Source organism: Chiroxiphia lanceolata (genome assembly GCF_009829145.1).
Source record: "Chiroxiphia lanceolata isolate bChiLan1 chromosome W unlocalized genomic scaffold, bChiLan1.pri scaffold_40_arrow_ctg1, whole genome shotgun sequence".
Classification (NCBI taxonomy): Eukaryota; Metazoa; Chordata; class Aves; order Passeriformes; family Pipridae; genus Chiroxiphia; species Chiroxiphia lanceolata.
In genome coordinates this window covers 874,189-901,852 of record NW_022476499.1, presented here as the reverse complement: position 1 = coordinate 901,852, position 27,664 = coordinate 874,189, and the positions used below count along the sequence as shown (strand labels likewise).

General features: G+C 57.9%; 4 protein-coding genes across 5 annotated transcripts in view; 3 read left to right on the top strand and 1 right to left on the bottom strand.

The window, feature by feature from the left end:
• Positions 1-2,752: 2,752 nt before the first annotated feature.
• LOC116781345 (zinc finger protein 664-like) overlaps positions 2,753-27,664 on the bottom strand; it is a 55,702-nt gene continuing 30,790 nt past the window's right edge. The window contains exon 2 of the mRNA XM_032677037.1: positions 2,753-3,073. The gene's annotated coding sequence lies outside the window, so the exon portion shown is untranslated. The remainder of the gene's footprint in view (positions 3,074-27,664) is intronic.
• Positions 4,778-9,389, top strand: LOC116781344. 2 transcript variants are annotated; one of them, XM_032677035.1, is made up of 7 exons: positions 4,778-4,803; positions 5,419-5,650; positions 6,183-6,376; positions 6,827-7,024; positions 7,606-7,706; positions 8,645-8,717; positions 9,116-9,389. In XM_032677035.1, exons 2-7 carry the CDS (start codon positions 5,610-5,612, stop codon positions 9,151-9,153), a joined length of 645 nt encoding a protein of 214 aa, XP_032532926.1. In that variant the 5' UTR covers positions 4,778-4,803; positions 5,419-5,609; the 3' UTR covers positions 9,154-9,389. The 2 variants fall into 2 exon arrangements, with proteins under 2 accessions (XP_032532926.1, XP_032532927.1); XM_032677036.1 differs by lacking the exons at positions 8,645-8,717; positions 9,116-9,389 and adding an exon at positions 8,152-8,217.
• Positions 9,693-11,355, top strand: LOC116781347 (formin-like protein 3). The gene is made up of 2 exons (XM_032677039.1): positions 9,693-10,267; positions 11,092-11,355. Exons 1-2 carry the CDS (start codon positions 10,049-10,051, stop codon positions 11,272-11,274), a joined length of 402 nt encoding a protein of 133 aa, XP_032532930.1. The 5' UTR covers positions 9,693-10,048; the 3' UTR covers positions 11,275-11,355.
• LOC116781351 (gastrula zinc finger protein XlCGF49.1-like) lies at positions 24,323-26,008 on the top strand (the record flags this gene model as incomplete). The annotated part of the gene is made up of 1 exon (XM_032677042.1): positions 24,323-26,008. A coding segment is annotated over one exon (738 nt), but the record flags the coding sequence as incomplete, so codon positions are not given.

Genomic DNA, 27,664 nt, shown 5'->3' with positions numbered 1-27,664 from the left:
ACTGCTGCTTTTTCTCAGCATCAGTTCTGGCGAGCCAGGCAGGCATCTTCCTCTGCTTGGCTGCAGGCTCCGTTGGAGGCAGGGACTCCCTAGGGCACCCTCGAGACTTTCTCGAAGGGACTCCTCACTTCGGACAGCTCGCTGTAGGAGCAGACGGGGACCTCCTGCGACAAATTGAAGGTATTTGTTTGGTATAAATCGCGGTTCGGTTTTGGGAATGACCGGTCAGAGGGAAAGTACCCATAAACCGCGAGGAGACGTCCTGTGCTGGGGCACCCATAAGATGCCGGAGTCGTCCAGCAGTGGGTTTGGGCAGCAAGCTCCGGCTCTTACATTTGGTTCACCGTTTGGGTGTTTGTTGCACACAGTGTGTGCAGGCTAAAGCTCGCACGTCTCGGTAAATTGTTTTGGCGTTTGTCTGGTGAGCGCAGTGTGTGTGGGTTAAGGCTTGTGCGTCTCGGCAAATTGTTTCAGAGTGTTTTGGTACACCATTTAGGTGTTTGGTGCACGTAGCGTGTGGGCTACGGGTCCCACATTTGGGTGTTTGGTGCATGCAGGCTCGCACATCTTGGTAAATTGTTTCGGAGTCTGGTGAGCACAGTGTGTGTGGAGAACGGCTCCTCTGTCTCGGTAAATTGTCTCGGTGTCAGTTATATGTAGTGTGTATGGGCTATGGGTCTGGTGCAGGTGGTGTGATTGGCAGAGGTTTTCTTATTGTCCTGTGGCACTAGTTTTACTCAGTTTCCTGTACTTGTTAACATCACAGTGTCTGGTGCAGGTAGTGTGATTGGGAGAAGTTTTTATTATTTTCTGTGACACTAGTTTTAATCAGCTTCCAGTATTTTTTAACATCTCGGTATTGGGTGCAGGTGGTGTGATCAGGGAAGTTTTTGTTATTTATTGTTTACGGCAGTAAACTGTATAAAATCTTCCTTGAAAATACAACTGATATAAGACACAGTAAAAAAAAAGAAAAAAAAAAAGGGAAAAAAAAGAAAATAAAAAGGATAAAAGGAAGAAAAAAGTGAAGAAAAAATAGAAAAAAGAAAGAAAAAAGAGAAAAAAGAAAAAAGGGGAAAAATAAAAAAAAAGGAAGAACAAAAATAAGAGAAAGAAAAGAGAGGGGAAAAAAAGAAGAAAGAAAAACAAAAAACCATAAGTGTGGTCTTATCGCTTGTGCCTATCCCAGGTGCAAGAAATGTGTGCTCTGTATTAAAAAACATACTTTTAAAACAAAAAAGGGGGAATGTGACACCCCAAGTAGACAGAGCTGTATTTACCCTTAGTTTTTTGCATTTGAATCAACAAGTATTGTACAAAAACCCACAAGAAGACACCTAATGACAAGGTCCTCTCAAGTGCTCAGTGTGGGGAAGGGCTGTGCTTGTGTTCTGTCTCCCACAGGACCCTGCTGGCTTCCAGCCCCTCTGATGGAACCTTATCCTGAGTGGAGCCGGCCCGCAATCCAATCCTGCAGATGCAGAGGCTGTCCCTCAAGAATCCCGGGAGCAGGCAGGGAATGCTGAGCAGAGCAAGCCCTGCCCGGATGTCCCATCAGGAAGACACTGTTCTAGGGGGAATTCACTTGGTCTACTAACTCTTACTGACTGGTTAATGAGTCAGCCATGGTGTGTCCCTGTCACTCAGATGCCTTCTTGGCCGCACCTGACGTTGTGATTTGTGTGACTGACAATATCTTTAACATCTCTGTAAGTAATCCTTGTTATTTTAGTTGTATCACAGATCAAAATGTACCTGCCCTCCATTTATCATTAATAATTCCCATGGGCAGAAGAGCCAAACTGTGGCTCCCAGTGAACCTAAGCAGAAGCTGGGAGGATGATGCAGGATACAGTGAATTAAGGAAACTGTTAAATCAAGAAATCCTCAGTGGAGGGCTGATTGCTTGGATCATCTCTGCAGCAAGCACAGCAGCTACCGCAGCCACGGCTCCTGCTGCACTGGCCATTCAGTGCAGGCCATACCTGCAGTGCCAGTGTATGGGCACTGTGGCAGCACCAGGAGCAGGGGTTTCAGAATCTGTCTGGTTTCAATATTCCAAGTCCTCTGGAAGCGCATGGGACAAGCCCCAAGACAAGGAGCCCAGGACCTGGCCCTCTTGACCGTGAACTCTGCGTGTCCAAACAAAACAGGGGCAGAGGTGGGACCAAGCGGAGTCACTCTGCACTTGCACTGAGTTCATGGGAATGCAAAGGGAGGATCTGCCTTGGCTGAGTGCTTGGAGAGAGAGAAGGTTGTTTCTCCAAGTGGAAATGCACTTTAACCAGCCTGCATGACCAGCATGTGCTATTCTCTCGTGGCTGAACACAGCCAGCACATGAGGCGAGGGGAATGTGTGGGATCAGGGCACTGCTTTGGGGACATGCTGGGAATTCCGGTGGACTAAAAGACAAACACCGGGTGCTGCTCACGAGAGAAGAGGAATAAAAGGGGACACGGAAAAGTGTCAGTGGACAAGTCCCGAAATGGAACTCTGTGTGTGCAGCCTCATTTTCTCCTTCAGCATCCATAGGAGAGGGGGGAAAAAGCAGGGGTTGGGACCCCAAAACTCTTTTGGGGGAAACTGAGCACTGAGGGGAATATGGGAAAGTGGGAGGAACAGGGAGAAGGGTGGAGAAGGCAGGGTGGTCTGGTTGGTCTAATGGTCCCATAAAGGTCTTTGGCACAGAGGGGTTGGCAAAGGGGGGTGGCCCCCTGAGGGGTGCTGGGGCCTGTTGGATTCAATCTCAGCCTTGGATTATGCCAACAGTTTCAGTTTAGAGGAATTAGAGAGGTGTGACTGAACCACTTTTGTCCCCCAGGTTTTCATGATGGCAAATCAGATCTACTGATAGAAATGAGTTATTTAGGGTTCCAAATGATCAGACAAAAGATCATCAGAATTATTTCCTGCACAGTATAAACACTAAAACTACCAGTAGTACAGGATAAGAGAGGACAGTGCTCTACACTAAAGCAATTGTTGAAGCAATTCTACTAAAGCTGGCACAAAAACAATAAGTCTTAATTAGAGATGGATGGAACTCCCCCAGACCAACGCTCCTGGGGAGATCTCTGCTCTCAACCTCCAGGAGTGACCTTGGGGGATCCCTAGCCAAGGCAGGAATCTCCACACCACACCCCTCAAGAAGGGTTCTGTTGGAAGAACCTGCCCCTGGGAAAGGGGACTGTCTCCTTTGTGGGACACGGGGGATGTGGGGGGGTCACGGGGGTCACAGGAAGGGACACAGGACATGGGTGGTGATGTATGTGGGGGGGGACACGCGTGAAAACATCCCCCCTCGGGGGTCACGGGGGGAGTCACAGAGGGTTACAGGGGACAACGGGGGGGTCACGGGGACATGGAGGAGTACAGGGGGCACGTGAGGTCACAGAGGTCACAGGAAGGGACACAAGTGGTGATATGGGGGGGGAACACACGTGGAAATACCCCTCTTCCCGCTTTCCCCCTCCCCCCTTCCTGCTCTGCCCTTTAAAGGCGCTGCTGGGACCAGAGGCAGCTCCAGAGCCGGGATCGGGATCGGGACACGGGGACTGGGGTCAGGATACTTGGAACGACACCAGGACACTGGGAATAGGACACTTGGAGTGGTATCAGGACACCGGGAACAGGATCAGGGCACCGGGAATAGGACACCAGGACTGGGATCAGCACACTAGGAACAAGAGCAGAATACTGGGAATAGGACACTGGGGCTGGGATCAGGACACCGGGAACGACACCGGGATAGTGGGAATAATACTGGAACCAACACCAGGACACTGGGGCTGAGAGTGGGACACTGGGAATGGCATCAGGACTGGGATCAGGACATTGGAACCAGCCCTGGGACACCAGGAGTAACAGCGGGACACCGGGACCAACACCAGGAATGTCACTGGGACACCAGGACTGACACTGGGATCAAGAGCAGAACACTGGGACTGAGGCTGCAACCAAGACCGGGACTGATCCCTGGACACCAGGACTAAGCCCCGACATCTGTTGGGATTGAGAGCAGGACCAAGATCAGGACAGCGGGAGCGACACCAGGAGCAGAGTTGGGATACTGGGACTAAAACCAGGCTGATACTGGGACCAAAACCAGGCTGATACTGGGACTGCAGGAGTAACACCAGGACTGAGACCAGGTGAGGGGGCAGCAGGACTGGGACCCACACCGGGACTGGGATTGGGGCTGGGACTGGGACCAGCAGAAGAACTGGGATTAAGACCAGTACTGGGATTGGAGCTGACACAAGGATTGGGACCAGCACTGGGACTGAAACTGGGACCTGAACTGGGTTTGGGACTGGGAACAGCACTGGGACTGGGACCTGAAGTGGGACCAGCACTGGGATTGGAGCTAACACAAGGATTGGGACCAGCGCTGGGACTGAAACTGGGACCAGGACTTGGATTAGGACTGGGACCAGCACTGGGACTGAGGTTAGGGCTGACACAGGACTGGGATCTGGACTGGGACCAGCAGCAGGACAGGGATTAGGATCGGGATGGAGACTGGAAGCAGCACTGGGACTGGAATTAGGATCAAGACTGGAATTAGACTTGACATCAGGACTAGGACTGGGATCAGAGTTGACACTGGGACTGGGACCAGCACTAGGATGAGGATTAGGATCAGGATGAGGACTGGAACCAGCATGAGGACTGGGATTAGGATCAGAACTGGAATTAGACCTGACACCAGGACTGGAACCAGCACTGGGACTGGGACTGGGGCTGACACCGGGACCGGGCTGGGTGGCAGCTCAAGGAGGCCTTGGGGTTCAGCATCGACGGTGGGGGGGGACATGGACACACCGGGGACACCTCAGGGACACCCCAGGGACACCCCAGGGGACAACCTGAGGTTGTTGTGCCCATAGGGGGGGACATGGACACACCCCAGAGACACCCCGACGGACACCCCGACGGACACCCCGACGGACACCCCGACGGACACCCCTGAGATCATTGTGCCCATGGGGGGTGGCATGTGGGGTCCTTGTCCCTGGGGGACACTTTGGGATCCCTGTCTCCAAATTGGGATGGGATTGGGGGTCCCCATCCCCACAGGGGACACTTTGGGGTTCCTGTCCCCGTATTGGGGTGGGATTTGGGGCCCCTGTCCCCATGGCGGGGGTGGGATTGGGGGGTCCCCCCCCACAGGGGACACTTTGGGGTCCTTGTCCCCATGGGGGGAGAGTCTTTTTCCCCATGGGGGGGCTTTTTCTCCATGGCGAGGGTCTTTATCCCCATGTTCGGATGGGATTGGGGGTCCCCACCCCCACAAGGACCACGCTGGGGTCCTCCTCCCCATGTGGGGGTGGGCGGCAGGTCCCTCCTCTCCCCTTACCTCCGCAGTGGGTGCCACCCCCCGCCCCTCCCTGACCCCATTTGTTCCCCCTCCCCAGCCCCGGGGGTCTCGGCGGAGCTGCGGGGGCTGTGCCGGCCTTGGAGGGGGGTCCCGGGCAGGGTCTGGCGGTGGCCGAGGGGCTCTTTGTGGGATGGGGGGTCGCGCTGACCCCCGGCTTCGCCTGCCGGGCCCTCCGAGCCCCCGGCCCCCGCAGCGTGGCTCGGGTGGACTTTGCTCGGGGGAGGGGGCATGGACCCTCCTCGACTCCTGGGTGCGGGAGAGGACCAAGGGTGAGACTCCCAGGGTGGGGGGTGAGGGAAGGGGGGGGGCGTTTAGGACCCCCGGCGTTTAGGACCCCACCCCCGGGGGGGTGAGGGGTCTGGGGTCCCCTGTGTTACTTGGGGAGTGGTGGGGGGCGTTTGGGACCATTTTGGGGGGGAGGGGTGATGGGTTCAGGGACCCCCGGGGTGGAGGGTGATGGGTGGGAGGTCCCTTTTTGGGGGGGGTCAGTGGTTGTGGAGATCCCTGGGACCCTTTTGGGGGAGTCGCTGTGTCCCTCCCCCGCCCCCCTGACCCCCCCGTGTCTCTTTTTTTGGGGGATCAATGGATGCGGGGACCCCCGTGTCCCTTTCCGGGGGGGTCACTGTGTCCCCCTCGCCCCCCTGACCCCTGTGTCCTTTTTTTTGAGGGGGAGGGTCAATGGGTGTGGAGACCCCTGGGACCTTTTTTGGGAGGGTTAATGGGTAAGGAGAGCCCCGTGTCCCTTTCGGGAGGGAGTCACTGTGTCCCTGACCCTCTCCCCGTGTGTCACCCCCTCCCCAGGTCTGCTGGGGTCCCTGGTGTCCCCCGGGGCTCTGGGTCCCCGCACGCGCCTGGTGATGGCGAGCGCGCAGTTCTTCCAGGGGGGATGGGCGACCCCCTTTTCCCCCGGGCCACCCGCACCCGCCCCTTCCGCAGGGCCGATGGCAGTGACGTCGCCGTGCCCATGATGGCCCGGGCGGGCACGTTCCACTGCGGTGAGACTCCCCCCCGTATCACCTCTTGTGTCACCTGTGTCACCCCCCTGTGTCACCCCCCTGTGTCACCCCCCTGTGTCACCCCCTGTGTCACCTCTTGTGTCACCCCCTGTGTCACCTGTGTCACCCCCCTGTGTCCCCCTGGGTGTCTCTGTGTCACCCCCCCGTGTCACCTGTGTCACCTCCACTGTGTCACCCCCCCGTGTCACCTGTGTCACCCCCACTGTATCACCCCCTGGCACTCTCCGTGTCACCTCTTATGTCCCCTGTGTCACCCCCCCCATGTCACCCCCCTGTGTCACCTCTTGTGTCACCCTCTGTGTCACCTGTGTCACACCCCCGACGCACCATGTCACACCATGTCCCCCTCACGTCCCCCATGTCTCCCATGTCCCCCCCCTTCCCCCGCCCCCCCCGTGTCCCCTCTCCCCCCCTTGTTCCCCCCCCCAGGGGACTTCAAGACGCCCGCGGGGGTCCCGTACTCGGTGGTGGAGGTCCCGTACGGGGGGGGGGGGGTGGCCATGCTGCTGGTGGCCCCCCTGGAGCGAGATGTCCCCATTGTCACCCTCACCCGCCTCCTGGATGGCCCCGTGTCACCCACTGGGTCACCAACCTCAGCCCCGCCCCCCACCTGCTCATCCTGCCCCGGTGAGACCCCCGGGGACACGGGAGGGGGACACTGGGGACACTGAGGGGACATTGGGGACACCTGGGGATACTGGAGGGGGGGGGGAACAGGGACTCCCCGGAACCCTGGGGATACTGGGGACACTGGGGGGGGGACACTAGGGGGGGGCATTGGGGACACTGAGGACACTGGGGGGGGACATTAGGGACACTGGGGACAAAGAGAGACCCTCAGACCCCTGGGGACACCTGGGTACCCCCGGACCCCTGGGGACACTTGGGGACACCTGGGACACTTGGGGACATCTGGGGACACTGTGTGGGGGGGAACAGGGACCTCCCCGGAGCCCTGGGGACACTTGGGGACACATGGGGACACCTGGGGGCACTGTGAGGGGGGAACAGGGCCCCCCGGACCCCTGGGGACACCTGGGGACACCTGGGACACTGGGGGACACCTGGGGACACTGTGCGTGGGGGAACAGGGACCCCCCGGACCCCTGGGGACACTTGGGGACACCTGAGGACACTGTGGGGGGGAAACAGGGACCTCCTGGACCCCTGGAGACACTTGGGGACCGCCCCCTGCCCGCCCCCTCCAGCTTCTCCCTGGAGACCACGTGGGACCTGCGGCCCCCCCTCAAGTCTTTGGGGGTCCTCAACCTCTTCGACCCCGAGGCTGCTGACTTCACCCCCCTCTCAGGTAAAGGGAGGGCTGGGGGTCCCTGGAGGGGTCCTGGGGGGCACTGGAGGACACTAGGGGGGACTGAGAGGGCACTGGGGATCCCTGGGGGGGGGGTCCTGGGGGTCCCTGGAGGGATTTCTGGGGGAGTCATGGGAGTCCCTGGGGGGGTCCTGGGAAGTTCTGGGGGTCCCTGGGGGCATCTGGGGGGGCACTGGGAGGTTCTAGGGGGTCCTTGGGGGGTCCTGGGTGTCCCTGAGGCATTCCAGGGGTCCTTGGGGGGGGCACTGGGGTGGTCCTGGGAGGGTCTGAGGGGTCCCTGGGAGAGTCCCTGGGGCATCCTGGAGGTTCCTGGGGGGGCACTGGGGTGGTTCTGGGGGGGCCTGGGGGGTACTGGGCATCCCTGGGGGGGTCTGGGAGTCCCTGGGGGGGTCTCAGGTCCCCCCCCAAACCCTCCTTTTCCCAGGGGAGGAGCAGCTGGTGCTGGGCCAGGCCCTGCAGAGGGTCTGGATGGAGGTGACTGAGAACGGCAGTTCTGGGAGTGCCTGAGGGGGTCCAGGGGGGGTTCTGGGGGCACTGGGGGGTCCTTGGGGGAGTCCTAGGTGGCCCTGGAAGGGCACTAGGGGTCCCTGGGGGAGTCCAGGGGGGTCCTGGGGGTCCTTGGGAGAGTCCCTGGGGGGGTTCTGGGGATCCCTGGGGGCATCTGGGGGGGGCTTGGAGGTCCGTGGGTCGGCCTGGGGGTCTCTGGGGGTCCCTGGGTGGTCCTGAGAGTCCTGGGGGTCCTTGAGGGGGTCCTGGGGATCCCTGGGGGCATCTGGGGGGGTCCAGGGGGTCTCTGCGGGAGTCCCTGGGGGGTCCTTGGGAGGGCCCTGGGGATGTCTGGGGGTGTCTGGGGGGCTCTTGGCGGTCCCTGGGGTCCCTCTTGGGTCTCGTTTCCCCTCCCTCCCCCTTTCCCACAGCTGCCATCATTTATTCCTGAATGGCCCCCCTGGAAATCGAACTGGATCGGCCCTTCCTCTTCCTCATCCGACAGAGCCCCACAGGGATTTGGGGGTTTGGGTTTGGGGGGGGGGGTCTGTGCCCCTTGGATTTGAGTCTGGTGGGGGCTTCATGTACCATTTATTTGGGTTTGGGGCATCTCTGTCCCTTAGATTTGGGTCTGGAGGGGTCTGTCCCCACAGATTTGGGTCTGGGGGGTGTTCTGTCCCTTGGATTTGGGTCTGGGGGGGTCTGTGCCCCACAGATTTGGGTCTGGAAGTGTTTCATGTCCCATTTATGTGGGTTTTGGGCGCCTCTGCCCCTTGGATTTGGGTCTGGAGGGGTCTGTGCCCCATGGATTTGGGTTTGGGGGGGCTCCATCCCCCTTGGATCAGGGATTTGGGGTCTGTGCCCCACAGATTTGGGTCTGGAGGGGCTCCCTCACCCCTCTCTCCCCCCACAGGTACCGTCCTCTTCGTGGGGCAGGTGATGGAGCCCTGAGAGCCCCACGAGGGGTGGTCACCCCACATCGGGGTCACCTTACATCAGGGTCACCCCACATCGGGGTCACCCTCACCTTGGGGACACTCCCACCTCGGGGTCACCCCACAACTGGGGAGTCCCCCACAGAGTCTGTGGGGCCTGGAGAGTTGTATTTTATTGGGGAGAGTAATATATTGGGGGGGCCACCTCCATGCTCCAGGGGTAGGGGCAGTCGTGTCCTGGTGTGGGATCACCCCTGTCCCGGTTTTGGGGTTAACGTCCCATCTTGGTTTTGGGGTCAGTCACGTCCCATATTTGGGGTCAAAGTCCCATCTTGGGTTTGGGGTCAATCGTGTCCCGGATTTGGGGTCAATCCCCTTTCATGGTGTTGGGATCAAGGTCCCATCAGCCCTTATGTCCCCTTTTTGAGGAAGCCCCTCCCCGTTGCCCTGGTGACAGGCTGTGCCTATGTTGTCATAGTGACAGACCACGCCCCTACAGTTGCCTTGAAAAAGAGACCACACCCCCTCCCATCACCCTGGCAACTGGCCACACCCCCTTTCTATTGCCTTGGAAACCGGCCACTCCCTTGGTGACAGGTCACGCCCCCTTCGTCTGGAAGCCCCTCCCTGTTTCCTCGGTTTCTGTTGCCCTGGCTACAGGCCATACCCCCCTTCTCGAAAGGCCCCTGTTGCCGTGACGACAGACCACGCTCCTCCCCGTTGCCTTGAAAACAGGCCACACCTCCTCCCGTTGCCATAGCGACAACCCACGCCCCTCTTTCCATTCTCTTGCTGACAAGCCGCGCCCTCTTTTACGAAAAACCCCGTCCCATTTATTTGTCCACAGGCCACTCCCCCATCGTTGCTACTGACTACAAACCACGCCCCTCCACCGTTTCAATGACAACAAGTCCGCCGGGCCCCTCCCCGCCGTCCTTAACCGGAAGCGGCGAGCCGTGCGCGGTGACGTCACACCTGGAAGCGGCAGCCCCGGCGCGGCGCTGCCGGAGCAGCCCCGTTCGACCCCCCCCGCGGATACCCCAGGACCCCCCGGAATCCCCGCCCCGACCCCCGGCCACGGCCACGGCAGAGGCCCCGCCTCCGGGACACGGCGCTATGGTGAGTTGGGGGGACTCCGGGGGGGCAATTTGGGAGGGGAAAAGTCACGTGACGGGGGTCACGTGGTGCGCTGGGGTGTGGGGGGGAGGGGGATGATCGTGACCCGGGATGTGACCTTTGACCTCCTCACCCAGAGCTGGGCTCGGGTTCCCACGGCCCCACGTAACCGATCGTGATTTACCCCCTCCCCTCTCCCCCCCCCCAAAACCCACAGGAACCATCCCCCCATTCATTGAGCCCCCCTACGGCCCCCCCAAAACCCAGAGGGACCCCACATGAAACCCCCAAACCCCACAGGGATCCCCCCCTGTGTCCCCCCCATGACTAAACCCACCTCCTGCCCCCCCCAACTTCCACCAACCCCCCCGTGACACCCCATGCTCCCCCCCAAACCCCACAGGGACGCTCCCCATGAAATGCCCAAAACCCAGAGGGACTCCCCTATGGACCCCCCATGACCAAAACCCCTCCTGTTCCCCAGTGACCCCCCAAGACCCCCAGTGACCCCCCTGGCCCCCCCAGATGTAGTTCCTGCTGCTCTTCAGCCTCTCACCCACTTAGACCCTCCCACTCCCTGACCCCAAACTCCCCTGAAACTGCCCCAAACTCCCTCCAAACCCCCCCAAACTCTGCCCAAATCCCCTCCCCAAGCCCCTCAGTGACCCCCCCGGCCCTCCCAGATGCAGTTCTTTCCACCAAGGGAAGCTGAAGCTGCAGAACCCCTCACTCTGTGACCCCAAAACCCCCCCCAAACACCACATACACCCCCCAAGCCCCCCCGAGCCCCCTCCCCAAGCCCCCTGGTGACCCCCCGACCCTCCCAGATGCGGTTCATGCTGCTGTTCAGCCGCCAAGGGAAGCTGAGGCTGCAGAAGTGGTACCTGGCCACGGCCAACAAGGACAAGAAGAAGATGGTTTGGGAGCTCATGCTGGTGGTGCTGGCCCGGAAACCCAAAATGTGTAGCTTCCTCGAGTGGAGGGACCTCAAGGTGGTCTACAAGAGGTGAAGCCCCCTGCAAAAAACCCCGGAGAAATCGAGTTTTCTGCCCCGAAACGGCATTCCCCCCCCCAAACAAAAGGGCAGTTTATGACAAAAAAAATGATGAAAAAGTGGGTTTTCACCTCAAAAAAGTGGTTTTTCTCCCCCCAAAAATCAGTTATTCAAGGAAAGCTTGCCTTGCAGTGGAGAAAAGCAGCTTGCCCATCAAAAAAAGTGGCTTTTCCAAAAAAAAAGTAGGTTTTTCACTAAAAAAGGAGCTTTTTTACCAAAAAAAAGATTTTCCACAAAAAACCACAGCTTTTCCAAAAAAAGGAGCTTTTCCACCAAAAAAGAGCTTTCTCACCAAAAAAAGCAGCTTTCTCACCAAAAAAAGCAGCTTTTCCACCAAAAAAAGCAGCTTTTCCACCAAAAAAGCAGCTTTTCCACCAAAAAAAGCAGCTTTTCCACCAAAAAAGAGCGGCTTTTCTACAAAAAAAAGACCTTTTCCACAAAGAAAAGGAGCTTTTCCACCAAAAAAAAGCATATTTTTCCCCCAAAAAACCCACCTTCTTCCCTTAATCCACCTTTCCCACCGAAAATCCAACTTTTCCCTGAAAAATCCACCTATTCCACCTAATATTCTCCCAAAAATTCTCCCAAAAAATCCACCTTTTTCTTCCCCAAAAAATCAACTTTTTTCCCTAAAAATCCACCTTTTTCCTTAAAAATACTCCTTTCTTCCCAAATTCCACCTTTTCTCCTAAAGAATCCATGTTTCCCACCCCAATTTTGACCTCTCTCAACACCCCAAGTTGGGTTGGCCATGAAGAGTTGACCACAAAGAGTTGGCCATGGTTGGGTTGGCCATGGTGGGTACAACCCTCCAACATTTGGGGGTTCCTTAGGGACACCCCCCATCTTTGGGTGGGTTTTTGGGGGTTCAGGGGTCCCTCCCACCCTAATTTTGGCCCCACCAGGTCCATTTTGATGCCTCCTGTGTTGGGTTGACCATAAAGAGTTGGCCATGAAGAGTTGGCCATGTTTGCGTTGGCCATGGTTGGGTTGACCATGGAGGGCACAACCCCCTCACCTTTGGGGGTTCCTTGGGGACACCTCCCATCTCTGGGTGGGTTTTTGGGGGTCCAGGAGACCCCCTTTTTACTCCCCCACTCTCATGAACTTCAATGAGGCTCTGTAGTGTCCCAATGGCCCCTTGATTCCAGGAGTTTCCGCAATGTCCCAATAACCCCTTGGTTCCATGAGGCCCTGCAGTGTCCTAATGGCCTCCTGATTCCACAAGGTTTCCCAGTGTCCCAGTGTTCCTTTTGTTCCATGAGGGTCCGCAGTGTAACAGGGTCCCTTTGGGGCCATAAGGCCCTGCAGGGTCCCAATGGCCCCTTGATTCCATGAGGTTCCACAGTCTCCAAAGGTTCCTTTAGTTCCATGAGGCCCTGCAGTCCCCAAATGCCCTTTGGATTCCAGGAGATTTCCCATTGTCCCAGGGTCCCTTGTGCTTCAGAAGTAGCTGCTATGGGACAAAGGCCCCTTGGTTCCATCAGCTCTGCAGTGTTCCAGGAATCCTTGTGTTCCAGGAGATCCTACAGTTTCACAAGGACCACTTGAATGCAGGAGGTTCTGCAGGGCCACAATGGTCCCTGGATTCTGGGAGGTTCAGAAATATCTCAGGGCTCCCTTGGTTCCAGGAGGACATGCATGTCAGCAGGAACCCTTGGTTCCAGGAGGTTTGACAGTGTCCCAGAATTCCTTTGATTTCATGAGGCCCAATGGACTCCTGATTCCATGAGCCCACTCAATGTCACAATGGTCCCTTGGTTCTGTGAGTTTCTGCAGCATCCCAGGGTTCCTTTTGTTCCATGTGTGACACCTGCAGTGTCACAATGGGCCCTGAATTCATTTTCCGAGGGTGACAGTGCTGCCTTGATTCCATGAGATTCCCCAGTGTCCCAGGGCTCCTTTGGCTCCAGAAGGCCCTGCATTGTCACAGTGGTCCTTGATTCCAGGAGGTTCCACCATGTCCTTGCTGGAACATGCATGGCTGTGCTGCCCCACCTGCAGAGCTGCCTCCAGCTCTGGGCTCCAGCACAGGAAGGACATGGTCCTGTTGGAGCAGCAAGAAGCTCAGAGGGATGGAGCAGCTCTGCTGTGAGGAAAGGCTGAGAGAATTTGGATTGTTCAGCCTGGAGAAGAGAAGGCTTTGGGGTGTTCTAATGGTGGCTTTGCAGTGCCTGAAGGGAGTCAACAAGAAATATGGAGAGAGACTTTGGACAAGGGCCTGGAATGACAGGACAAGGGGCAGTGGCTTCACACAGATAGAGGGAAGGGTTGGAGGAGATAGTAGGAAGGAATTCTTGACTCTGAGAGTGCTGAGATGCTCTTTAAGGCCCCTCCCAAGCCAAAGCATTCCTTGATTCTGGGACTGGTGGGTGAGGTGGTGGTTGGAGCTGTCTGGGGCATAGAGACAGAAAATGAAGGAGTTTTCCATTGTGGGGGAAGGAAAGAGGGGGTAGCAGAACTGACCCCTTGGACACCTGGCAGGCAGGCTTTGGCTTGAAGCTGGTGATGGGGAGCTGAGTGAAGCCCCCACAATCCAGGAGGAAATGGTCAGTGACATGCTCTGCCAATGAGACCCCCACAAGTGCCTGAGCCCACATGGGATGCACCCTAGAGTCCTGAGGGAGCTGCAGAAAGAGCTGGCCAAGCCACTCTCACTCATTCCCCAGCAGTGCTGCAGAACTGCACAAGTCCCAGCTCACTGGCAACAAGCAAATGGGATGCCCATCCACAGGAAGGGCCAAAAGGAGCATCTGGGTGACTCCTGGGCTGTCCCATTGACCTCAGGACCGGGGAAGTCCATGCAGTAGATCCTCCTCAGTGCCATCCCATGGCACGGGCAGGACAACCAGGGGATCAGGCCCAACCAGTGTGGGGTTGGGAAAGGCAGGTCCTGCCTGACCAACCTCATCTCCTTCTCTGACAAAGGACCCGCTCAGCAGCTGAGGGAAAGGCTGGGGATGTGTCTCTCTGGAATTCCAGAAAGCCTTTGGCACCATCTCCCCCAGCATCTCCTGCACAAACTGGCTGCTCATGGCTTGCCCGGGGAACTGTTTGCTGGGTGACAAAGTGGCTGATGGCCCAGGGAGTGGTGGAGAATGGAAGGAAATCCAGGTGGGGCCGGTCACTAGTGGGGTTCCCAAGGGCTCAGGGTTGGGGCTGCTCCTGTTTAACATCGTTCTTGATGATCTGGGCCAGGGGATCGAGTGCCCCCTCAGTAAATTCATGGACAACACCACGTTGGATGTGAGTGTGGATGTGCTGGAGGGCAGGAAGGCTGTGCAGAGGGATCTGGACAGGCTGGATCAATAAGGCCAAGTGTCAGGTCCTGCCCTTGGGTCCCAACAACCCCCTGGAACGGTCCAGGCTGGGGGCAAAGGGGCTGGAGAGCTGCTCAGCAGGAAGGGACTTGGGGGTGCTGCTTGACAGAGACTGGATATGAGCCAGAGTGTGTCCAGGGGGCCAAGAAGGCCAAGGGCATCCTGGCCTTTGTGGAGAAGGGTGTGGCCAGCAGGAGCAGAGAACTCCGCCCTTGAGGGGCTGGAACGTGTCCAGAGAAGGGAACGGAGCTGGAGAAGGCTCTGGAAAACATGTCTGCTGAGGGACGGCTGAGGGAACTGGGCTTGTTGAGTCTGGAGAAGGGGAGGCTCAGGGGAGACCTCATTGCTCTCTGCAGTGACCTGAAAGGAGGTTTTAGTGGGGTGGGGGTTGGTCTCTTCTACCAAGGCTGTAGTGAAAGGTTGAGAGGGAATGGCCTTACATTGTATCAGGCAAGGTTCATATTAGATATGATAAAAGCCTTTTTCCACTGAGAGTGTTCGGGCATTGGAACAAGTAGCCCAGGGAGGCGGTGAAGTCTCTGGAAGTGTTCAGGTGGCATCTGGATGTGGCACTTTGGGATGGGGTTTAGGGGTGATTCTGGTGGTGCTGGGTTGACAGTTGGGCTAGGAGATCTTGAAGGTCTCTACCAACTTTGATGATTCTGTGATTCTGTCCTCCCTGTTTGCAGGTTTGTGCTCTAACAAGACCCTGGGGATGTTTTCTGAGTTGAGTCCCTCAGTGGGACCCATTAACACTACAAGGAACTTTGGAGTTACAATCAGACTTTGGTTTCTCAAGAGGTTTCTGCAACTCTCCTCAGGTTTGATGTTCAGGGACTCATCCCCAAACCCCCCCTGGATCATGAAATGCCTGGGGCTGTTGCTGTGCTGCTGAGTTGGGCCGGGCTCCTGGCACACAGGGAGCTCCTGGCAACCCAGAAGAGCTTCAAAGAGACAGCTCTGCCCAGGAGCAGCTCCTCTGCACAGTCCAACAGGGCTGAGGGCACTGCCAGTGCAGCTCAGGGACACCAGCAGGGCACAGACAGAGCTTCCAGGGGCTCAGCAGTGGCAGGATGGCTGAGAGCTCCCTGCAGGAGGAATCTTGGCAGGGCTGCACACGGTGAGTCTGTGGCTGCAGGGCAGTGCAGGGGCAGCTCCTGGAGGCATCTCCTAAAGCTGGCCCAGCCCCAGCTGATGGGATGGGTGAGCAGGGGGCTGTTTTGGGGCACTTTGGCAGAGCTGTGAAGCCAGGGGTGCCCAGGGCTGTGGGGCAGAGCAGGGTCCTGCAGCCCAAGGACGCTGTGCTGGGCAGGGACTCTGCTGCCTGCCAGGGGCAGCTCTCAGCCGGCCAGGGAGCTGCTGCCAGGGCTGGGGGAGAAGGGCTGTGGGCAAGGAGAAATCCCTTGTAGGTGAGGACAGCATCCTTTTGATGCCGTGGTGTTGCAGGGTCAGACCTGCTCACAGCTCCAGATCACTACAAGATATTTAACAGGGATGATTTGACGAAGCACACAAAGTCAGGGGCTTTGGGTAGGCACTGGGACATAGAAATTGTTCTCTCAGTTTAGGAAGAAGCACTTAAATGCAAAGTCTTTTACTCTCAGAGATGAATAATTCAAGGACTCTCAGAAATCAGAGAGGGTCCTGGGCAGTGCTGAGCCTTCCCCTGGGGGTTGGCACTCTCCTCTCCCAGCCCTTTTCTTCTCTCCAGGAGGACTTATCTCCTGAATTGTCCATCAGAGCTGTGCCTCTGAGCTGGCACAGAGGAGATTTCACACAGCTCTTCTCTCATCAAGAGAAGTGGTGTTATTAAACATTAATCTGTGTGTGAATTCATCTTCAAGGCAGCAGAAGGTGAAACACAGGGCAGATGGGGAACTGCCTGATGGACACTGCTGCTTTCCTGGCTCTGCACCAGGCCTCAGAGAGCTGAGCCCTTTTGCCTATCTCTTCACACTGTCAGTCATAAAACAGGCTTTCAAACCCTCAGATGAACATCTACCACAGTAACAATATAACTATGAAGATTTCAGCCCCCGAAGTGATGATGGTGGAAAATAAAAAAACCCCAAATACTATTTTGAGGACTTGCTAAGCCTCTGTTCTGTAGACCACACTCCTTGGAATCCTGAGTGATGAAAATGAACTTGTCCATAGAAGGTGGGTTACATCTGACATCCCCTGTGTCTGTCACAAACCAGCTCCATGTCCCCACTACAGCAGAGCAAAGCTGAGTTCTACACAGCATATGACCAGAGCTCCTGCTCCTCACACCACCCTCAGCCAGCACAACCTAGAGAAAGGAAATGCATTTCAGTTTATTTCTAGGAAAAATGGGGCAGCTTTTCTCAGAAGGGTCTTTTCTTCCTTTTCTGCCTTTTCTGATTCTCGGATTCTGTTTTTGACAGGTCCCTCTGCCATGAAACAGCAAATGCCCAACAGCAGCTCCATGCCCCAGTTCCTCCTCCTGGCATTCGCAGACAGGCAGGAGCTGCAGCTCCTGCACTTCTGGCTTTTCCTGGGCATCTCCCTGGCTGCCCTCCTGGCCAACGGCCTCATCCTCAGCGCCGTAGCCTGCGACCACCACCTGCACACCCCCATGGGCTTCTTCCTGCTCAACCTCTCCCTCACAGACCTGGGCTGCATCTGCACCACTGTCCCCAAAGCCATGGACAGCTCCCTCTGGGACACCACAACCATCTCCTACCAGGGATGTGTTGCACAGGTCTTTTTACTTTTCTTTTTCATGTCAGTAGAATATTTCCTCCTCACCGTCATGTGCTACGACCGCTACGTTGCCATCTGCAAACCCCTGCACTACGGGAGCCTCCTGGGCAGCAGAGCTTGTGCCCACATGGCAGCAGCTGCCTAGGCCACTGGCTTTCTCAGTGCTCTGCTTCACACAGCCAAGTCACCCTCAGGAATGTGCTCAAGGAATGCCCTGGCAAAGCAAATGCCAGTGCCCAATTGAGAGTGAGAGTGTGCAGGGTGGGGGCCAGCAGAACACCAAACCTGCCTAAGCTTCTGCCTAATCCCCACCCTGAGCTCTAAACCCCAAGCCCTGACCAGTAACCACCCCCACAGCCCTTGGGAGCAGGGCAAGGACCTGCAGGGCCCAGAGCAGGCCCAGGGGGTTGGCAGAGGAACGGGAGGTGACCTGGATCTGCTCAGCCCGTGGCACACAAGGAGCAGAGGGGTGGCAATGCTGGCAGGAGTCAGCTGTGCCTCAGGATTCCAAGGGGGCCCAGAGCTGGCAAGGGGCTGCCAGGTCACCTCTGTGCCAGCCCTGCCAGGCAGCAGCAGCCTTGGGCACCAAGAGTCAGGGGAGCCGTCTGTGCACAGCCCTGAGAGCTGCCCCAGCTGAGAGTCACTCTCAGGGGCCCTGAGAGGAGGACCCTGGGCAACTTGGTGCAGTCAAGGCACCATTCTGAGCCTGAGAAACCCCAGAGACTCCAGGGACCACTCTGACACTGCCGGGCGTTCTGGAGCTAAAGACACTCTGCAACCTCCTGGAATCAAAGGGCTGTTGGGACATGGGGACCAAAGGAACCTGGGACTCAGTGGAGCCTCAGGAAATCCAGGGACCATTGTGACACCGGAGAACCACATGGAAACAAGGGGCCATCCTGATGCTCTGGAACCTCCTGGAACCAAGGGGCCATTGTGTCACTACAAGGACTTATGGATCCAAAGGAACACAGGGACACTGTGGCATCTGGGGCCTCATGGAACAGAAGGAACCCTGAGACATTTTGGAAGCTCATGGGATGAAAAGGGCCATTGTGACAGTACAGGGCCTTAGGAATGCTGAATGCTGAATCATTTTGGAACCTCATGCAACCAAGGGCCATCGTGACACTGCAGGGTCTCATGGAAACAAAGAAACCCTGGGAAACTGCAGAACCTGCTGAATTCATTGGGCCCTTGTGACTCAGGGCAATCTCCTCCAAGGGGCCACTGTGACACTGCCGGGCCTTGTGGAATCCAAGGGACCCTGGGACACAGTGGAACCTCCTGAAATCAAGGGCCCATTGCGATTCTGTGTAAGCTCGTGGAATCAAGTGGGACTGTGACACTGCAGACCCCATGGAATCAAAGGAATGTAGGGACACTGTGGAATCTTGCGGAGCCAAGGGGCCATGGTGACGTTGTGGAGCCTCATGGAACCAAGGGGCCACTGTGACTCCCCAGAACTCCATGGAATCAAGCAGACCCGCTGCCTCTCCCCACCCCTGCTGGCTCTGCCGCCGCTCGGGCCCCTCTGGAGTCAGCGTTTCCTTCGGCAGCACAACTTATCTCAGAGGAGGGAGTTTTCCAGAGTTGGCTTCCCCCCCTTTCCCACCATCCCTTCAAAACCCGGCTCCCCCCAGCTCCCTTTGGGGGTGACCCCCCGCCCCTCGCGCTCCCTTTGGGGTCCCACCCGCTCTTTCCCCCCCGGCCGCTTTCCCGCCGTGCCCGCCCCGCTCCCCCGACAGGGCGGGACCGGCAGGGACAGGGCGGGGACGGGCCGAGCGCTGATTGGCTGCGGCGGGGTCTCGAAAGGCGGGGCGTGCGCAGAGCGCCATATTGTCTGAGGGGCAGCGATGGCGGCGGAGGGTGCGGCTGCGGCTGCGCTCGGAGAGTGGGGTTCTGGGGATCCGATCGGGGCTGCGGGGAGCGCGGCTGTGGGTGGAAAGGCTGGAGGGCTCGGGAGGCTTTAGCCTAGGGGTTCAGGGGCTCCCGAGAGGCAGAGCGCGGGGGGGGGGGGGAGGGGAGGGGCTGTCCCAGCTCCCTGGCTGCACTGCGCAGGCGCGCCGGCGGAGTCCTCATGAGGGAACTGGAACTCCCGTGAGATCGCTCGCAGTTCGCCATTTCCCGTCCCGTCACAGCGTTCCTGCCTGCCCGGCGGACCGACCCCAGGGAAAGGGAATCCCAATGCCCCCCCGAACCCCAGAGACCCCCAAAACTCAGCACACAGAGACCCCACAGGGAGGAGGGCCCGGGGGTCCCCTAAAGCCCAGCAGGGGAGTTTAGGGGATCTCCCAGCCCACAGGGAAGGAATCTTGGGGGTACCTCCCGAAGTCCGGGAAGGAGATGTACCACATCCGGGTAAGGGGATCCCAGTGCCCCCAGTATAGCCCAGTGACCTCCCAGTGACCCTCAGTACGGCCCAGTAACCCCCTCAGTGACAACCCAGTGTGTCCCAGTGATCTCCCACTGCTCCCCAGTATGGCCCAGTAATGCTCCAGTGTGCACCCAGTAACCCCCAGTATGGCCCAGTAACCTGCCAGTGTCTCTTCGTGTGTCCTGGTAATTCCCCAGTAACTCCTGAGTCCCACTCAGTGCCCTCCCAGCATCCCTCAGTAACCCCCCAGTCCCTCCCAGTGCCCCCTGGTCCACCCCAGTGTGTCCCAGTATCCCCCAGTAATCACCCAGTGCCCCACAAAGCCCCCCAACTGTCCCCAACGTGTCCCCAGATGCCCTTGGCCTTTCTATGGGCATGGGGGGAGGGGGGTCGTTTTTGTGGTCAGAGGGTCCAGGGGGGGCTCCTGGGGTGAGATGGAGGGTTGGGGACATCAGGGATGGGATTTGGGGACAATGGGGACAGTGGGGAGGGGTTTGGGGACAGTGGAATTGTGGATGTCAAGGGAGGAATTGGGGCCATGGGAGGCCCTGGGGACATGGGAGACACCAGGGTTGTCTTGGGGTGTCAAGGGGGGAACTGGGGACACCAAGAGGGTGTTGGGGACACCAGGGGGGTTTCTGGACTCACCTGCTCGTGGTGCTGCCACTCCTCTCCCCCCCGAGACCCCATTAACCCCTTCAAATGTCCCGCGACCCCCCTTTTCCCTTTAATCTCCTCCCCCAACTGATCCCTTTGACCCCCCAAGAACCCTTTTAACTCCCCCAAATGCACCCAAAGCTGCCCCCAAACCCTCAAATCCCCATCCAAACTCCCTCAGATCCTCCCAAATCTCCCCCAGCTCCCCCCTCAAATCCCTTCCCACCCCTCCAAAGGGACCACTCGGCACCCTCGGATAGGAACACAGTGGGCTGTACTGGGGGCACTGGGCTGTACTGGGAGGGCACTGGGGGAGCTCAGGTGTCCCACGACAACGTGGCCCAGCTCCAGGAGAGATCCGGGGAGCAGTGAGGAGGTACTGGTCTGTACTGGTCTGTCCTGGTTTGTACCCCCAATCCCCAAAGCCCCTCCCCAGCTCCCCCAGGACCCTCCCACACCCCAAAGCCCCCCAGGCCCCCCCAGGCCCCTGACTTGGTCCTGCTCCCCCTTGAGCATCTGCAGCTCCTGCAGAACCAGGCATTTCATCAGCAAATGTGCAGGTGACACCAAGCTGGGAGTGTGTTGATGTGCTGGAAGGCAGGAGGGCTCTGCAGAGGGACCTGGCCAAGCTGGATCCATGGGCTGATTCCAAGGGGATGAGGTTCAAGCAGGCCAAGGGCCGGGTCCTGCCCTTTGGCCACAACAAGCCCCGGCAGCCCCCCGGGCTGGGGCCAGAATGGCTGGAGAGCAACCAGGCAGAAAGGGAGCTGGGAGTGGGGATTGACAGGAAGCTGAACAGGAGGCAGTGTGCCCAGGTGGCCAAGAGGTCCAATGGATCGTGGTCTGTATGAGGAACAGTGTGGCCAACAGGTCCAGGGAAGTTGGATTGTTGGGCTGGATTCAGTGCTGGTGAGGCCACCCCTGGAGTGCTGTGTCCAGCTCTGGGCTCCTCAGCTCAGGAAGGCCATGGAGGGGCTGGAGCAGGTGCAGAGAAGAGCAGCGAGGCTGGGGAAGGAAGTGGAGCACAAGTGGTGTGGGGAGAGGCTGAAGAAGCTGGGGTTGTTGAGGCTGGAGAAGAGGAGGCTCAGGGGAGATCTGACTCTCTGCAAGTCCCTGCCAGGAGGGTGTAGCCAGGTGGGGGTGGGGCTCTTCTACCAGGAAGCAGCAGTAGGACAAGAGGGCTGGGTCTTGAGCTGTGCCAGGGGAGGTTTAGGTTGGCTATTAGGAAGCAATTTTTTGCCGAGAGAGTAATCAGGCCTTGGAATGGGCTGGGCAGGGAGGGGGTGAAGTCACCGTCCCTGGAGATGTTGAAGGTGAGACTGGATGTGGCCTCAGTGCCATGGTCTGGGAAGCACAACCGGGTTGGATCAAGGGTTGGACTTGATGATCTCGGAGGTCTTTTCCAACTCAGATGATTCTGTGATTCTCTGATTCCCATTCCTATGGCAGCACATGCTTGAGGCTCCATCCCCAGGGTGATAGAGATGTCTGTCCATATCTGTCTCCAAGGTTAGTCTGTAAATGTGTGGTGTTAGAAAAGCAGGCTAAGTTCTGAGATGGTTGTAGAAGGAGAAAGAAGCCCAGAGGCCAGTACAGGCAGGCAGCCCTCAGCTTGCACATCATCTCTCCTCCCTGCAGGTTCCTGTCCTTGAACCCAGGTCCTGAGGTGAGCCCAGAGCTGTCCCTGAGGTGAGGCTGAGAATAAGTGCAAGGCAGAGGTGCTGCTGAGGAAGGAGAGCCCCGTGGTGGGGATAAGACAAAGCTGTGAGTGTCCATCCCCGAGAAGGTGTGTCTCCATCCCCTGTGTGCCAGGTGAGCTGGGGCTTTGCTGCAGAGCTGCGGGCGCTGATTTGAGCAGCTGCAAGTGCTGAGATGGTGGGCACCCAGGAACACAAACTGTGCCTGGCCACGGAGCCTGCAAGGAGGAGCAGAGACAGCGGTGGCAGTGTGGGGGGCCAGGTTGTCCCTGTGCCTTCCCCTGCAGGCCCTGTCTGTCCCTGCTGGGCCCCTGTCCATCCCCATCAGGTCCCTGCCCGTCCCCCCCAGGCTGAGGTCCCCCCAGGAAGTGCCGTGGAGCTGAAGCTGCTGCCATCCCCCCCTGCAGCCACTGCCCCAGCCAAGGGAGCAGCAAAGGCAGGGCCAGGAGCAGAGGCAGGAGCAGGGGAGCCCTGGGGGGGCCGGGAAGCTCTTGTGTGGGTCAGGAAAGAGGCACTGGGCACGAGGCCGGGGCTGTGCTGAGCAGGCCCAGCCCTCACATCCCCCCAGCCAACGCCGGCTGCCCGGGGGGTGCGGGAGGGACCCCCAGCCCGTGTGCCCCACACTGAGCTGGCAGAGAGAGAGCCAAGGGACAGGGATGTGGACAGGGCCACGGGTGAAGGTCAGCCAGGGCCATTGCAGGGCCATGGTGAGGGCACAGCCTGTGGCAGCAGAGCTGCCCAGGTCTGGGGGCAGCCGGGGGTTTTGGTACCAGCCAGTGCTGGGGGCAAGCAGAGCACGAGGCCTCTTGCAGACACCTGGAGCAGCCTCCCACTTGCCAGCCCCGCCCTGGTGGGGTGACACTGTCCCCTCCCTTACACGACACTCCCCCTGAAATCTTCGGGGGGGGCCTTTTGTGTGTATTCCTGGTTGGGGTCCTGAGGGACTCTCTGCAATCCCATCCATGGGACACAATCTCCTCTCCAGAGCTTGACTCACTGCAGACTTTGCAGGGAAATCTGTGCTGGCAGCCCGAGTATGTCCCGACTCCCCGTGCTCCCCCCAGGATATTTTGGACGAGTTCCCCCTTCCTGGGCACCTGCGGGCTGGGGGGGCGATTGTTCTCTTGCTGTTGCTGTTGCTGCTCCGCCCCTGTCCTGTCCCTTCCTGCCGCTGTCGGGTGAGCGGAGCGGCCACAATGGGAAAGGGACGAGAGAAGCGAAAAGAGCGGGTGAGACCCCCAAAGGGAGCACGGGGGGCGGTGGGTCACCCCCAAAGGGAGCTGGGGGGGAGCTGGGGTTTGGGGCGCCGATGGGAAAGGGGTGGGAGAGGGGAGCTAACAGGAGGGAGGAGAGTGGGAGTGGGGTTGCTGTGGGGGTGCCTTGGTGTCCCCATACCTTGATCCCTGGAGAGCGGGGGAGGCTGGAGAGAGGGAGGAGCTGCGAGAGCCTGGAGAGGGGGGCGCAGAGAAGGGGAAGCCTGGACAGTGGGGACCCCTGGGATCCCCGGGACAACAGAGTGGAGAACCTGGAGAGGGGAATGTCTGGGAACGCGGCACCCTGGGAAGGCGAGAGTCAGAGGAGAAGGGACCCTTGGGACCTCCAAAACTCCCAGCATCCCTAGGTGGGACTCCCAGCATCCCAGAGAGGGGACACCCTCCGAATCCCAGAGGGGAGAGACCAGAGAGGGGGAACTTCTGGGAGAATTTTTTTGGGCTGAATCTTCATATTTTGGAGTATTTTCAGCTGAAACTTAACTTTTTGCAGTTTGTGGGGGTTCATCTGAGGGTTTTTTTCCTGAATCTTGGTGGTTTGGGTTTTTCTGGGCTGAATCTTGGTGTTTTGGAGGTTTTTATGGACACAGGATGCCCAGTGAGTTCTAGAGATGGACTTGGGCAGGAGGAACCCCCAAGCCAATGCGCTCAGCCCTTGTTTTCCCCTCAAGCAGGATTTCTCCTTCCCAAAGCTTGGGCAGATGGAGGAGGCTGCGAGGAAGAGGAAGATGCCGCGGGCCCCCCAGGCAGGTGAGGAGGAAGTCAGTGGCTCTTTGGGCCGGTGTTGTGCTGGCTCTGGCAGCTGAGCATGGCCCCGGCTGCAGGACAACCCCGCTGCCGCCGCCGTCCTGCCAGGGCCGGAGTTGGGGGGATGTCCTTGGCCTTCCCTGTGGGCCAGAGGCAAATCCCCTCCCTGTCCTTGTTGCTTCCTGCCCCAGGCCCCAAGCTGAGGACGGAGAGCCCGGAGGACAAATCCCCCCTTGAGAGCCTGGTGGGAGAGGCCATTTTGAAGGGCTCCACGGCGCAGGAAGGCAGCGGGGAGGAAAAGGGCCAGAGATCCCCCCGCAGGAGGGGCTGCAAAGCCAGCCCAGGGTGCTCTGAGGAGGAAAGAGCCAGCCTGTGCGGGGAGGGTGGCCCGAGCTTCAGCCAGAGCTCTGACCTGGTGGTCCCTGAGCAGCCTCCCAGCAGAGAGAAGCCCTTCAAGTGCTTGGAATGTGGGAAGAGCTTCAGGCAGAGTGCCCATCTCCTCAGCCACCAGCACATCCACACTGGGGAACGGCCCTACACGTGTCGGGAATGTGGGAAGAGCTTCAGGCAGAGCTCCAACCTCCGCACCCACCGTTACTTCCACACTGGGGAACGTCCCTACACGTGTGGGGAATGTGGGAAGAGCTTTAGTGACAGCTCCACCCTCCACAAACACCATCGCATCCACACTGGGGAACGGCCCTACAAGTGCTTGGAATGTGGGAAGAGGTTTCAGACCAGTTCAGCTCTTGTACAGCACCAGCGGACACACACGGATGAGAGGCCCTTCCGCTGCACCGACTGTGGGAAGGGCTTCAACCGGAACTCCCACCTTGTCACCCACCGGCGCATCCACACCGGGGAGAGGCCCTACAAGTGTGGGGAGTGTGGGAAGAGCTTCACCGAGAGCTCTGGCTTGACCCAACACCAACAGACCCACCAGTAAGGGCCCCCTACAAGTGCCCTGACTGCGGGAAGAGCTTTGGCCACTGCTTCCACCTCAAATGAACCCCCTGATGGTGAGGCAACCCCTGGAGTCCAGTGACTGTCAGTCCATCCCTTTCTACCACAAAGGGCCAGTCCCCTTTCCCAGGGGCAGGTTCTTCCAACAGAACCCTTCCTGGGGGGTGTGTGGAGATTCCTACCTTGGCTGGGGACCCCCCAAGGTCACTCCTGGAGGTTGAGAGCAGAGATCTCCCCCCGAGTGTTGGTCTGGGGGAGTTCCATCCCTCTCTAATTAAGAATTATTGCTTTTGTACCAGCTTGAGTAGAATTGCTTCAACAATTGCTTTAGTGTAGAGCACTGTCCTCTCTTATCCTGTACTACTGGTAGTGTTAGTGTTTCTATTGTACAGGAAATAATTCTGATGAAGATCTTTTGTCTGATCATTTGTATCCCTAAATAATTCATTTCTATCAATAGATTTTATTTGCCATCATGAAAACCTGGGGGACAAAAGTGGTTCAGTCACACCTCTCTAATTCCTCTAAACTGAAAGTGTTGGCGTAATCCAAGGCTGAGATTGGATCCAGCAGCCCCCAGCACCCCACAGTAAGTTGGGAGCTCTGGGGGGCCACCCCCCTTTGCCAGCCCCCCTGTGCCCAAAGACCCTCATGGGACCATTGGACCAACCAGACCACCCTGCCTTTTCCACCCTTCTCCCTATTCCTCGCACTTTCCCATTTTCCCCTCAATCCCCAATTTCCCCCCTAAACAGTTTTGGGGTCACAACCCCCGTTTTTTCCCCCCTTTCCTGTGGGTGCTGAAGGAGAAAATGAGGCTGCACACACAGAGTTCCATTTTGGGACTTGTCCGCCCATCTTTCCGGCATCCCCCTTTCATTGGGGTTCCTTTGGAAACAGCACCTGGGCTTTGTCTTTTAGTCCACTGGAATTCCCAGCATGGCCCCAAAGCAGTGCCCTGACCCCACACATTCCCCTTGCCTCATGTGCTGGCTGTGTTCAACCACCAGAGGAAAACACAGGCAGAGTGTTCCAACTGATTTCCACTTTGGCAAATAGCAGTCTGGAAAACACCAGTCAAGGCCAAAACACTCCTTGTTGATCCTGATTAACTGAATGCAGCTGCTGCTGCCTTAACTTGTTCCCACAGAAATTGTCAGGGTTCCTTTGCTTCCAAGAGGCCCCACATGTCACAATGGCCCCTTAATTCCAGAAGCTTCCACAGTCTCCAAAGGTTCCTTTAGTTCCATGCAGCCCTGCAGTCCCCAAATGCCCTTTGGATTCCAGATTTCCCATTGTCCCAGGGTCCCTTGTGCTTCAGAAGTAGCTGCTATGGGACAAAGGCCCCTTGGTTCCGTCAGCTCTGCAGTGTTCCAGGACATCCTGCAGTTTCACAAGGACCACTTGAATGCAGGAGGTTCTGCAGGGCCACAATGGTCCCTGGATTCTGGGAGGTTCAGAAATATCTCAGGGCTCCCTTGGTTCCAGGAGGACATGCATGTCAGCAGGAACCCTTGGTTCCAGGAGGTTTGACAGCGTCCCAGAATTCCTTTGATTTCATGAGGCCCTGGATTGTCCCAATGGACTCCTGATTCCGTGAGCCCCCTCAATGTCACAATAGTCCCTTGGTTCTGTGAGTTTCTGCAGCATCCCAGGGTTCCTTTTGTTCCATGTGTGACACCTGCAGTGTCAGAATGGGCCCTGAATTCCAGGAGTTTTCCCAGGGTGACAGTGCTGCCTTGATTCCATGAGATTCCCCAGTGTCCCAGGGCTCCTTTGGCTCCAGAAGGCCCTGCAGTGTCCTAATGGTCCTTGGTTCCATGAGGTTACTTAATACTTTATTTGCCTCAGTCTTTAACACCCAAAACAGTTGTCCTCAGCATCCCCAGCTCCCAGGGCTGGAAGCTGGTGATGGGGAGCTGAGTGAAGCCCCCACAATCCAGGAGGAAATGGTCAGTGACATGCTCTGCCAGTGAGACCCCCCCAAGTGTCTGGGCCCACATGGGATGCACCCAAGAGTCCTGAGGGAGCTGGAGAAAGAGCTGGCCAAGCCACTCTCACTCATTCCCCAGCAGTGCTGCAGAACTGCACAAGTCCCAGCTCACTGGCAACAAGCAAATGGGATGCCCATCCACAGGAAGGGCCAAAAGGAGCATCTGGGCAACTCCTGGCGTGTCCCATTGACCTCAGGACCAGGGAAGTCCATGCAGCAGATCCTCCTCAGTGCCATCCCATGGCACGGGCAGGACAACCAGGGGATCAGGCCCATCCAGTGTGGGGTTGGGAAAGGCAGGTCCTGCCTGACCAACCTCATCTCCTTCTCTGACAAAGGACCCGCTCAGCAGCTGAGGGAAAGGCTGGGGATGTGTCTCTCTGGAATTCCAGAAAGCCTTTGGCACCATCTCCCCCAGCATCTCCTGCACAAACTGGCTGCTCATGGCTTGCCAGTTTGCTGGGTGACAAAGTGGCTGATGGCCCAGGGAGTGGTGGGGAATGGAAGGAAATCCAGGTGGGGCCGGTCACTAGTGGGGTTCCCAAGGGCTCAGGGTTGGGGCTGCTCCTGTTTAACATCGTTCTTGATGATCTG

Coding starts and splice junctions, on each gene's coding strand:
- LOC116781344 (XM_032677035.1), top strand. CDS start 5,610: ATGGACCCTCCTCGACTCCTGGGTGCGGGAGAGGACCAAGG. Junction 6,377..6,826: donor GGCGGGCACGTTCCACTGCG/GTGAGACTCCCC, acceptor TCCCCCCCCCAG/GGGACTTCAAGACGCCCGCG. Junction 8,718..9,115: donor TTCCTCTTCCTCATCCGACA/GAGCCCCACAGG, acceptor CTCACCCCTCTC/TCCCCCCACAGGTACCGTCC.
- LOC116781347 (XM_032677039.1), top strand. CDS start 10,049: ATGACAACAAGTCCGCCGGGCCCCTCCCCGCCGTCCTTAACCGGAAGC. Junction 10,268..11,091: donor CTCCGGGACACGGCGCTATG/GTGAGTTGGGGG, acceptor CGACCCTCCCAG/ATGCGGTTCATGCTGCTGTT.